Source organism: Macrotis lagotis, chromosome 2, assembly GCF_037893015.1.
Source record: "Macrotis lagotis isolate mMagLag1 chromosome 2, bilby.v1.9.chrom.fasta, whole genome shotgun sequence".
Taxonomy (NCBI): domain Eukaryota; kingdom Metazoa; phylum Chordata; class Mammalia; order Peramelemorphia; family Peramelidae; genus Macrotis; species Macrotis lagotis.
The window spans coordinates 48,583,235-48,596,322 of record NC_133659.1 but is presented as its reverse complement, the minus strand read 5'-3'; the positions used below and the strand labels follow the sequence as shown (position 1 = coordinate 48,596,322).

The following is a 13,088-nucleotide window of genomic DNA, read 5'->3' as shown; positions in this document are numbered from 1 at the left end:
GTAAATATTCACATTTGCCCCAAATGTTTGTTATTAGACTTGTTTGAAAAAAAAAATCCATTCTCTTCTTTCAGGTCCTGGGTCCTTGGTGCTTTTTCCCTTCTGTGTCTTCTTGGCCTCACCTGGACCTTTGGGCTGCTTTTCATCAATGAGGAGACCGTTGTGATGGCTTATCTCTTTACTGTTTTTAATGCCTCCCAGGGAGTGTTCATTTTCATCTTTCATTGCGCCCTTCAGAAGAAAGTAAGTGATGCAAAAATACAGGACAGTTTTCTTTATGTGGCTATTCTTTTATGGTAGGGAAGGCATAGATATGGGAGATAAAAATTTAAGATAAAGTGCAACATTTGTGAACTAAAATGTTTTCCTCATAATTTATTACTGTTAAAAGGACATAAATATTTGAGAGATTTAGGTGTCTTATGTGTAAAATGACTTTCTGAACCAAGAAATGTTGAAGACAAGTGTTAACTTGAAATATTTGAACTTTAGTTTCAATATTTTGTCAACTGTTTCAACATAATTAATTTTCATTGAAAGCTCATCAATTTTAGGTGGTAAAAACATTCTGAGAAAGGATCTAAGTATCTCACTAGTCTGCCAAAGGGTCCATGACATAAAAAAGGTTAAAAATTGATGGGGAACAAAGAAAGAAAATACTGCAGTATTGTAGAGTCAAGTAATTCAGAGATCCAGAAGAGAAAGGGTGTGTACCAAGAGAGAAGGAAACTGCAGGAAAGATAGCACCAGTCCAAAAGCACCAGATGTGAAAATCAAGACATTGTTTAGTGGTGTCTCTTGACAGCTCATAAAAACCCAAAAAACCAATGATATCCCACTTCTTCATGTATTATTTTGTGCTGATTTCATGTTAAGTGGAGTCAGCAAAAATGATTCAAAAATACAGTTAAGGATGAAAAACCTTAATCTGTGGTGAGGAGATGTAAACCTGGAAGAATAGCCAAGCTGTTATTTAAGGTTTAAAAGTTTCCCTGCCTTTCCCTGGCTATCACCCTGTCGCTGTCTGCATAACTAATACAGTCTTTTTATTCTGTTATTACTAGTTGGTCACTAAATTGAACAGAGAAATAGAATTGTGAAAGTGAAAACTATTATGTTTTCAGTCCTGACAAGATGATAGTGTTGTTACTTCCATCAGTTTTGAACAAGCTATAATTTAGAGCTAATGACAGTGGAATGTGCAATGCTGACAGATAATGTACATTCACAACAATATAGACATTAGGCAAAACCAACCCTGGAGGGTATTATTTGGGCAAAATACCATTGTGATTGCTATTGTCCCTGGTTATAAAGCAGTTTTGAGCAGTTAATACCTATTAATGATCAGAAATTCTTCTTGAGGTGTCCTAGGTGAAAAAAATAACACGAAACTTTAAGCTTTTATGATTTTCCACAAGGTTAGCTTGGTATAATTAACTTTGGTTTTTTTAGAAGCTTTCTCTAATAATCAGATATTGAAATAACTGAGCAAGTTATCTGTTCATATGCATAGGACAAAAACTGACAGGAAACTTCATTTCTGGGGTATGGAACTCTTCCTGTTCTGTTCTTTGGTATCATACCCAATCTTCAATGATAGAATGAGTGAAATACTTTATATGATTTTTAAAGAAAAATGTGAGAGTATATGAACAAAATCTTTCAATGCATATTGTGTTTTTGGAATGTTATTTCTGCAATCTATTTAAAAATTTATTTAAAGGTATTTTTTACTTTCATCATTCCTACAAGCATAGTTTCTTACAATTCTGCTATAAAGTGATTCTGTGAAACTCATAGTTCTTATTTCTCTGACCTGAAATCCTACCTCATTGGTATTGGTAATCATAAGTATAATTAAAATCTAACTAAGGATAAAAAGACAAGAGGTCCAACTTTGATAATATATTTCTGAGAGGTTTTGACAATGGTGAAAGTTTTAAACATGATGAATGAACAAAGTGTTGTAAGAAAAAGTCATGTTGTTTATGTTTTTGTTTCTTTGCATCTTGACTTTATTTACCTCACTTGTTCAGTCACTCCAAAATATTTATTAAAAACTTTCTGTGTCCTGTGCTTGTGTAGGTCATACCCTTAAGTTTAACACTGAAATAGTTGACTCCCTAAAATTGGTTCTGATTTACTATTCCACATATGCATTCAGGTGCTATTTGGTCGTGATTTCTCTTTACATTACTATCCCACAATTCCGGGTATGGCCACTTTCATCCCTAGTGGTCATGGAATTTTCATATTAAAATTTAGCTTAAGCTTCACTGTACCTCCTGATGACTTTCTGATCAGTTCATTCATCCAGGCTTTAAAGGAAGAAAGAGATTATCTGATAACTCCCTTCAGCTTGACCATACATATACACACACACATGCACATATATGTGCGTGTGTGTGTGTGTATTTATATTTATATTTATAATATGGGTGTATTTTATATTGTATATGAATATATACATTTGTGTACACATACATATATATATATATATATATGTTGCATTAATAGATTTCATTGTTGTTCTGTGCTAATGAGGACAATAGGCTTTTTTACTTTTCTATGCTAAATGTTAAATCTGATAATGTCAAGATGAAAGAAGCAAGCATTCCAGTCAAATTAATGGCAAATGTACCAAAATACGTATTTATGCCTTCTTTATTCTTTCCAGAGTAGTTTAGAAGAGGAGGTTGTTGTTTCAATAATTCTGAAAAATGCAAAAAGCATAGAGCAAAGAGATTTATTAGCTGACCTATAATAGGAGAATCTAAAGATTGTGAAGCTTTTAAATGACTGAATTATTGGTTGATTAAATGTATCTGAAAAAAAGGAGACCTAAGTTTGAGTTCCTTTCACCCCAGACAATTTTCTTGGCATATAATAAATAGTAACTAGGTAAATTTGATAGTAAAATATGCTTTTGAAAAGAAATTTTTTAAAACAGTAGTAACTAGATTAGCAAATGGAACTATTGATTTTATTAGATTAACTAGTATTGAGCTATTTTACCATATTGAAAATAGTTCAGATGTTGAATAAATTTAATTTTCATAACAGATGTGCATTTTCCTAAAGTGATTTTTGATACTCTATCATCGTAGAGAAACTTTGCACTTAACTATATATTAAATATTTTATGTATTGTCTCCTCAATTAATTATGATGAAAGCTCCTCGAGGAAACAGACTCTTTTAAAAAAATCCTATCTTGTATATATTATAGATAGATATAGATATAGATATAGTTTTTTGCATGTTATCTCTCCAATTAGAATGTAATTTCCTTGAGGGCAGGAACTTTTACTTTTGTTGTCTATTTGTTTTGCTTTGTTTTTAATTTACTTGTATCTCTATCTTTTATCTCAGTGACTAACATATAATATATATTTTATTGGCTGACACTTAGAACAATTTTACCATTTATTCAACTACAGGTACGCAAGGAATATGGCAAGTGCTTTCGACATTCATGTGGCGGGCTACCAACTGAGAGTCCCCACAATTCTGTGAAGGCATCAACCACGAGAACTAGCGCCCGATATTCCTCTGGCACACAGGTAACAAAGAGTTTGACAGCATCTTTTAATTAACCTTATTTATAGAAAGCCTACTGAGACATGTTCTGTTCAGATACACTAATTGTCTTCTCATTATAATGATCTAGATGGTAAATACTTGGTGTTTTTTTCATGTTTTGGGTGTGTATGCATTTTAAATGTTTCTTTAAGGTTTTCTTTTAAAATTTGTTTCTTTATACAAATACCAGTTTCCTATTATTGTGATAGGTTATGACAAAGAAACTGCATTGTCTCTTATTCAGTTAAAAATCAGTAGCGTGAGTTCCTCACAACATAGAAGGATATGCCTTCTTAAATTTGAACTGGGAAGCAACATAGTTGTTGAACAGTGGCAACAGATAACCCCCAAAGGAACAGGATGAGGGAAAAATCAGTGTGTTTTCCTAGTGGGGCTGAGATCAAGCAAACAATCTGCATGGAACCTAAAATAGAACTTCTCTGTCTTCTTGCTTTCTATCAACAGAGTCGTATAAGAAGGATGTGGAATGACACTGTGAGAAAACAGTCAGAATCTTCCTTTATCTCAGGTGACATCAATAGCACTTCAACGCTTAATCAAGGTCAGTTACTAGGAACAGTTTCGATTTGAGGAGTATAGTTTTGTAGTATTTGTCACTTTAAAAGAATCTTGTCATAAAGGAAACATAAACATTTTTTTTTTATCTCTTAAGACAGCAATTTTCATGTTTCATGAGGAGATACAAAAATTCCTTTTCAGTCAACTTACCTTACTACTTGAGTTTCATTTATCCCATTTGATGGAAAGCACACTTAAATAACATCCATCAATAATTTAAATCAGAAGCTAGAGCATAAATCCTGACTGTTAAAAACATATTAATGAGACTAATGTTGAAACAAATAAATCATTGAGAACATAAGTTCAAATGACGTTTTCCCTGTGAAATCAAATTGACATCCTTTCTAACCAAGAGACATTTATAAAAGTTTTCCTCCTAAAATATTGATGTAATTAGCATAATTACTATTCCCACTAAACAATGTCAACTTTTACAATGACAATTCTAATTAGTGAAGTTCTTATTATTTGAACATTTCTTTCAAAAACCAAAACTTAAATGTTAACAACAGAGCTGCAGTAAATTCTGCCTCTTATGGAATGAAATTAAAATACATGAGACAGTGCATGAATTTTTTTTTTTCTGTTTGAGTTGTATTTCTGCATTCGTCTGGATTGCAACTTTAGGAAATTATGGCATAAATCAATCTAATTGTTACTTAAATTAAGCCACTATCAAATAAGATTAGCATAATCTGTCAATAAAGGAATTCTCTGTTGAACTCTAAACATTTCTCCTATCTAGAATAAAATAACTCCAGTAGGATAAAAGCATAAATATTTAAAATATAATATCTTTTTTGCTTTTGCCTGAATGAAAGTCTAATAAATTTAAATTTAGCATGAAAATTCAGATGACATTTTCACTCTCTTTGGACATGTAAAATGTCCAGGTAATATCAATTTTGCAGCAGTACAGTGCATCTGAAAACAACCTTAGCTGTATTTTATCTTAATGAGGCACCCAAAATAATGTATTCAAGAAGGGGCATAAATATAATTTTTGTCACTATTCTGCCAAATTTCTCCATCAATTTTTGAGGGAGGGGGATAGGGGAAGGGTAAATGTGTAGGCATATCTTGAGAACTAAGGCCAACTAGAGGTCAGTTGTGATTTTAAAATAGTTATGTTAGTCATATTAAAAACATGTCATAAAGTACTAGAAGTTTTGTAAATGGTAAATTAACATGAGTAGGATGTATGTTTATTATGCTTATTACTGTTTAATCAGTTGAAGTAGCTATCTTAAAGGGAATGAAATATTCAAGTATTTCTTTTGGGGAAAAATTTGACAGCATGAGCCCCTCTAGCCTGATTGCATATGTGGGAATGGTCTAATTCCTCCAAACAGAAGCATTGAGGTTTGTTTTTCTGCATGTGTGCTTGAGCTTTTATACTAAGAAAGGCTTTTTACAGAGTATCTCTTTCCCCTCTACTTGTTGGTAAAAGTTGGTTTTCTTCTTCCCTTTTGCCTGAGTTTGTATTAACACAGATGTTTTCATAAGGGATAAAGCCCACACCTGTAAATTCATAAAGTTTGAAATTCCCAAATCAGGACCCTTAGTAGTTAAAAAGTTTGTAATATGTAGCAGTAACATTTTGAAACATAGCGTTGATCCCTCTGCATTCAGTTGCCATTCTTGTTTATCTGGGGCTTTGTATAAATTAGTAAATGTCATTTTCTGCAGGTGTTTGCTTTGGGGATTTAGTAAGCACCTGTGGATTGCCAACAAAGCGACCCTCTCCCTTTCTCCTTCAAATTACTAGTTCAAATACAATCAGGAAGTCCCTGAAGAATGTCATTTGACAACTTAACCCACAGAGATGTGACATAGGCTCTACCACACTTGGAGTTAGAGATTCCAGACCTGGGTTCGAGACCCTCTTCTTAGACTTACTTAATTGATTTTTGACCATAAGCAAATCACTTAAGTTCCTCAATTCTTGTTTCTTCAGCTGTTAAATGAGGACCCAAATGCCTCTAGAGCCTATCCTGGGGTTGTTGTTACGTGAGCTAATGTGTTTGGAGCGCTTTGCCAGCTTCAAAGCGCTATATAAATAAATGTCGGTTGTTATTTATCAATACAGAAAAATGTTTTAATGAAGCCATCTGGCCAAGATAAGAGAACTGATGTATTTTTTTTCTGTTTCTTTGCTTTAGGGATGACTGGCAATTACCTACTAACAAACCCTCTTCTTCGACCCCACGGCACTAACAATCCCTATAACACATTGCTCGCTGAAACAGTTGTATGTAATGCCCCTTCTGCTCCTGTATTTAACTCACCAGGTGTGCTTATACTTACTGAATAAAACTAGTTTTTTTTTTTTTGGCTCCTAAACAAAAACTTCCTTTCTTGCTATTTTTCCCCCCTTTCTAAGATAGAAACTCAAGTTTTCATATCCTAGGAATGCATTCTGAATTTTTCAGTCTTGAGAAACATTATGATACTGCCTGTGCCAGGCTTCTAAAACTGCACTATATTATAGTAATGCCTGAGACATAGGAATATTTACCTATCCTTATCCATGTTTTTAACGCAGGTGGCATAAATCTTAATATACTATTACAGGACTGACATCACATGGTCCGAGAGCCCATCTTCAAGATATATATCACTTAGAGGTATCATGTCTATGTAATATAAGGTTCAGTTGACTCTAAAGCTTGCTGAGAAAAATCTGCTTATGGAGTTGAGTAGATGATAAAGGAAATTTGGATGCCCAGGTGTGGGAAACCACATCTGGCATTGAGGATAAACAAACTATAGTATAGTGCAGCTTTATGTTAGTTTTGTTGATGTTCATGTTATTGTTGTTTTCCTTAGGAAAACTTTTATTTTTTATTTTTTTTGCTGAAAGTTAATATTAGAGCAGTTTAGCGGTACTTGGGGTGGAGGTGTTGGGGTTGTCACTAACTCACTTTTTATTATTACTATGTTTTCCTGTAATTGCTTTTTTTCTAACTTATAGATTAAGTCATAATTTTAATGTCTGTTTAGTCAGGGTTTTGTTGAAAGTTACAATGTTAATTGCCATTAGTATAATGTAATCTCGATTCAAGTCTAATATTTGCAGATATAGAAAACACAAAACTTTCTTTCAAGTCGTTTTTAACTTAACTGCAGTTTCTATTTTCATTCTCTTGTTTTCTTACTTTCCTTACGCTTTCCTCTAGCAACCTACAGAGAGACAAGTATGGGAGTAAAACTTAACTTTGCCTATCAAATGTAAATTTTTTCAGCATGATTTTTAATGGGCACAATTAAAACATAACTAGCAGTCATGAAGTAGACTCAGCGGGCAAGTGGTTCACAATTTGCAACTAAAAAAATGATTCCAAATTCAAACAGTACTACTGTACTGTACTGCCTTTTTCTTAATAATAAAAGGTCTGTAGCAAATGCTGATGATAATTGAGGATATTCAATGCTGAAATAATTTGCTGCTTAAAACTGAAGTACCGCCAAGCAAAAATGCTTAATAATTTACTTATCATTTCTACATTCCCACAGTAATCTTGCTACAGGCTATGGAAAAGACTTCAAGTGATTTACCTGAACTCGGGCAGAAAATGTTGCCTCTTCAAAACCAGTCCAAATGTGCTTAAATCTGCAGTATATCATAGAAAACACCTCCTATATGATCCAGCTTAATAGTGTCTATCTATTTAGCAGAGATATGCAAAGAAAAGACCTCCCTGGAGGAAATGAATTCTACCTTGTGGTCCCTGTGTCACTCATCACTTAGAAATTTCACATGCCTTGGTATTGGTGAATCTTTTTTTAAGAAAAAATTAGTTTAGATGATATTTAAAATTTCAAAACTATCAGGATCTGCCAATCAAATCTAAAAATGGGCAGTTTGGCTGTTTACTCTAACCTTGTTTCATTTATTATATGTGGATCATGCAATTATGTAGAATTATTTGCAAATTTTATTAAGTTAAAATTAAACCATAGAATTCCAATCATTTTATGACCACATGGAATCTGATCCCTTTTGTCCCCCTGATTTTCTATTAATAACAGTAGAGAGACCCTTTTGATGAAAGAAATGTTGTTTTCTAGGATAATCTGCAGCTTTAAGGGTAGAAAGAGGGCAAAAAAGAAAATTACCTATTTTTTTTATCAATTAAAAATATTTCTTATACTCCTCCAAGCCTTGCATATAATGCAGCAGCCTCTCACAGTGGTCAGTTTCATTCCAGTAACATCACTTCATTTTTTTTTCCAGACATATATGTAGCCAAGTGATTTTCTAGGAATTGACATTATAATAATCTAGGTTTCATGGTACAGACCTTTCAGTTTGTCCCCCACCTCCCACCCCCCAAATTTTTTTTTCCATTTCTTTGCCTGGGAAGCACTGTGATGTCTTAGTTTACATGTTTATGTGTCTGTAGAGAAAATAAAACTCTTATCCAATAAGAGCATGTTGCCATAATTTTTCTTTTTCCCCTCTTAAACCTCTTTTCATATCTTCAGCAAACTTACCCAATTTGTCATTCTTTCAGAAGCTAAAGTTAGCCAAGGCTGACACCCTTCTCCCATTCCACAGCTGATATTTATTCTTTGGTTTAATTTCTGTGACCCATACTTACAGAAATTCCTAACATTTCTGCATCTGACCTCCATGCCCATTGTATCTCTGGGCCTTACTCTTAATTGCCTTGTGCTGGCTCATTCAGTGCTGTCACTGTGAGTGATGCGGACTGCAGGGCTGCAGGCGAACTTTGACCTTTAGAAGCCTGAGGCCATTACTGGTAGAGAGAATATTAGTGCAAAACAAAAAAAAAAAATTACATTAAGTGGAAAAAAAAAGGCTGCTATTGCTGGTAATTTAATTTGCTGAACCCTTGCTCTGACTAAGTTGCTGAGAAGCTTAGAAATTCTTCATCATGTTACAATAAATCATTTTACTTTCTTTTATATATCAGCTACTCTTAGGCCAGATAGCCTGAGCAGACAGACATGATGTGAGTTGTCCAAAGTGAGTCATTCCACCTGCTGTCTATCGTGTTGTTGGATGGTGCTTGTGGGCCCTGGTCCCATTAGTGTGAGAGATGGCTGTCCTTGTTTAACATGAATTCTTTGTATTTGTCCATTTTTTTCATTCTTTCCTTTATCTCATCTCCAGAAAAAAATAAAATTAAAAAAAAGGAAATGTTAGAAACATCGTTAAAAGTAGTTGCTTGCAAGTTATGTGGGTTTATGTTGTACATTTGCCTTTGATTTTTTTGTATGTGACTTATTCCTTTTTGATTTAGTGTTGTTTAGGACAAATTCTGTCAATCTCATTTTTAGAAATCATAGTGTTGTACTTAAAAACGTAAATGTCACAAAAGAATTGCTTTGCATTACCTATGCAAGGGCATGGAGTGAAGAAATCCTTGGGAAAGGATCCAAAGAATTGACACAGAAATTTAATCACTGTTGTTTCCCCTAAAATTGATTAACTAAGATTCCATTTTATTCCCACCTTCACCTTCCTCGGGAAATCAGAACTATTCCTTAACACCTTTTTCCTATCACATAAGGGGTACAACGTAGGTTTCCAATGGGAAATGCTGGGAAACTTGCCACTTCTCAAGCATTGGCTTACAAATATAACTTTGTCCTGAACTACATTAAAAAGTCTTGTACAAAAAAAAAAAAAGACATTGCCCAAAAAGGGGGAACATTGTCAGTTAACCCAGAATCTATCTCCCTTTTCTTTTGTAGGACATTCACTGAACAATGCCAGGGATACAAGTGCTATGGATACTCTACCGCTAAATGGTAACTTCAATAACAGCTACTCACTGCGAAATGGGGACTACAGTGAGAGCGTACAGGTGGTAGATTGTGGACTCAGCCTGAATGATACTGCTTTTGAGAAAATGATCATTTCGGAATTAGTGCACAACAACCTACGAGGCAGCGGCAAGAATCACAACCTGGAGCGCACGCTCCCTGCCAAACCCGTGATCGGAGGCAGCAGCAGTGAAGATGATGCTATCGTGGCAGATGCTTCATCTTTAATGCACAGTGACAACCCGGGACTAGAGCTGCATCACCGGGAACTTGAAGCCCCTCTCATTCCTCAACGGACTCACTCCCTTCTGTATCAACCACAGAAGAAAGTGAAGACCGAAGGAACTGACAGCTATGTCTCGCAGCTGACCGCGGACACAGAGGACCACCTACAGTCCCCCAACAGAGACTCTCTTTACACAAGCATGCCCAACCTTAGAGACTCTCCATATCCAGAGAGCAGCCCTGATGTGGAAGAAGACCTCTCTCCCTCCAGGAGGAGTGAGAATGAGGACATTTACTATAAAAGCATGCCAAATCTGGGAGCTGGCCATCAGCTTCAAATGTACTACCAGATCAGCAGGGGAAACAGTGATGGCTATATTATTCCCATTAACAAAGAAGGGTGTATCCCAGAAGGAGATGTTAGGGAAGGACAAATGCAATTAGTAACAAGTCTTTAGTAGTATAGCAAAGAAATATTAAGGGCCACATACAAGTATTTAAAAAAAAAGAAAGAAAGAAAGAAAGAAAAGACTCAATTTGGCCCTGACCACCTCCCTCCAATCTGCTTGAAGAGACAACCTCTGTTGACCTGTGGTTCTCCGGTGAGAGAGAGATTACTGGACCTTGCAGTTCTGTGAATTTTTATATAACATACAAAAAAAATTTAAAAAAAAAAACCTTTGTATATACAGAGTATACTAAAATGAATTATTTGTTACAAAGAAAAGAGATACCAACAAGGTATTTTAAAGATTTCTTCTGCTGCTGAGTTAATAGAAATTGCGAAAGAAGCGAATCAAATCTCCCCCCAGCCATTTTACTGCAGCAGTCTCTGAACTTACTTTGTAAATATGGCTGCACCATTTTTGTAGGCCTGCATTGTATTATATACAAGGCGTAGGCTTTAAAATCCTGTGGGACAAGTTTACTGTACTTTACCGTTTCTGACGAGACTTGGAAAAGCAGGAGAGAGATTCTGCATTCGCGGGCAGTCCACTGCAAATCTTTCCCATTAAGGCAAAGATTGAAAACATGTCTAACCACTAGCAATCAAGCCACAGGCCTTATTTCATATATTTCCTCAACTGTACAATGAACTATTCTCATGAGAAAAAAATGGCTAAAGAAATTATATTTTGTTCTATTGCTAGGGTAAAAATGAAATACATTTGTGTCCAACTGAAATATAATTGTCATTAAAAATAATTTTAAAGAGTTTGGAGAAAATATTGTGAAAAGCTCTTGGTTGCACATATGTTATAAAATGTTTTTCTTACACTTTGTCATAGTAGTATGTTTAAAAAAAGTTCTACTCATTTTCACTTATTTTCCACTGTAAACAGTGTTCTGCTTTGACAAGTTAGTCTTTATTCTTACATTTAAATTTCTTATTGCCAAAAGAACATATTTTATGGGGAGAAATCTCTTTGAAGCCAGTTATGCCATGCCTTGCACAAATTTGGTGAAATCTAGGGAAAAAAGATTGTATGTCATTCCTCTGTTCATTCTTGCACAGGGGGCAGAGAGGGCACTGGACACTTCTCACAAACTTTCTAGTGAACAAAAGGTGCCTGTCCTTTTTTTAAAAAAAATAAAATAAAACATAAATATTACTCTTCCATATTCCTTCTGCCTATATTTAGTAATTAATTTATTTTATGATAAAGTTCTAATGAAATGTAAATTGTTTCAGCAAAATTCTGCTTTTCTTTTCATCCCTTTGTGTAAACCTGTTAATAATGAGCCCGTCACTAATATCCAATGTAAAGTTTAACACCTGTTTGACAGTAAATAAATGTGAATTTTTCAAGTAGTTAATGTGCATTATTATATATCATATATAATTGGCATTAATACATTGGCCCAGTTTTTTAAAAGTCCTTGATTGAGCATTATTACTCTCATTCATGAATTTTCCAGTAAAGTGACATGATTTCAGCTGCTTATATAGTATCTAGAAACTAAAGTGTATTTCTGTTCTAGTTACTACAAATGACTCAAATCAACCCTATTTGGAAAAAAAAAATTCTAGATGCACTTGCATTTACATAATTGTTGTTTAGGTTTTTTTGTTATTTTGTTTTTAACTGGACTCAGTACCGATACTAAAAAGATGAAAGATTACAAATGCTACATTTGGCTGCCTATAATTGTCATTCTTAAAATATAAAGTTATCAGCAATGGAGAAGAGGAATTCTTAAAAGGAAATTTTAAAGCCTCAGCACTCTGTGGGTGCGGTTTTGCTATGATGGGAACAATGTCATTCACAAGTTCAACAATTATATAATTGAATCTCAGCAATAAAGGTTTTTCCTGACTAACACTGTGAGCATTTAGACTGAATTCCTCCCATACTAAATGATTCTCTTTAGTCCTTTCACTAACTTAGAAACCAATTTTAATTTACATAGGATCTGATGCCTAATGCATTAAAAAAGAGTAAATAATAAAATGAGAGGAAATGTGGCATAAAAGATAGCAAATTGTTTGGGAATCAGGAAGACTTGGGTTCAAGTTCTGTTTTGACACATACTCTCTGTCTGACACTGGGCCAATCCCAACCTCTCAAAGTCCCGTGCAACTTTTTAACACTGGAAAATACATCACAATTCCCTGACCACACTATAGAGGTAGTTTCATCAAAAAATTCTCTATACTGATGAAATAAAGAGTCTGCCCACACACACATATCTATTCCCAAAATGAGAATATGAAATAGGTACATATGCACATATATCTATAGCTATATATATATATATATCTACATGTGGATATATCTTGGTAGGCATTCATATATGCTGAAATATTTTAAACAAGTATATTGAATATTAAGATAGAATTAATTTTATAAAAAAGTAAAACTTAATGTTATTTATACCAATAGAAGAAAGAATTAGACA

General features: G+C 34.2%; 1 protein-coding gene across 15 annotated transcripts in view; it reads left to right on the top strand.

Annotated features, from left to right (window-relative positions):
* ADGRL2 (adhesion G protein-coupled receptor L2) overlaps window positions 1–12,000 on the top strand; it is a 329,848-nt gene extending 317,848 nt beyond the window's left edge. For 9 of the 15 annotated variants that reach the window (XM_074221816.1, XM_074221817.1, XM_074221824.1 and 6 more), the window contains 5 exons: window positions 75–243; window positions 3,443–3,565; window positions 4,050–4,146; window positions 6,329–6,457; window positions 9,891–12,000. In XM_074221816.1, coding sequence (XP_074077917.1) covers window positions 75–243; window positions 3,443–3,565; window positions 4,050–4,146; window positions 6,329–6,457; window positions 9,891–10,645 — 1,273 coding nt within the window. In that variant the 3' untranslated portion in view covers window positions 10,646–12,000. Of the gene's footprint in view, window positions 1–74; window positions 244–3,442; window positions 3,566–4,049; window positions 4,147–6,328; window positions 6,458–6,711; window positions 6,794–9,890 lie in introns of all 15 variants that reach the window. The other 6 variants (XM_074221826.1, XM_074221827.1, XM_074221822.1 and 3 more) reach the window with 2 other exon arrangements.
* The last annotated feature ends 1,088 nt before the right edge of the window (window positions 12,001–13,088 follow it).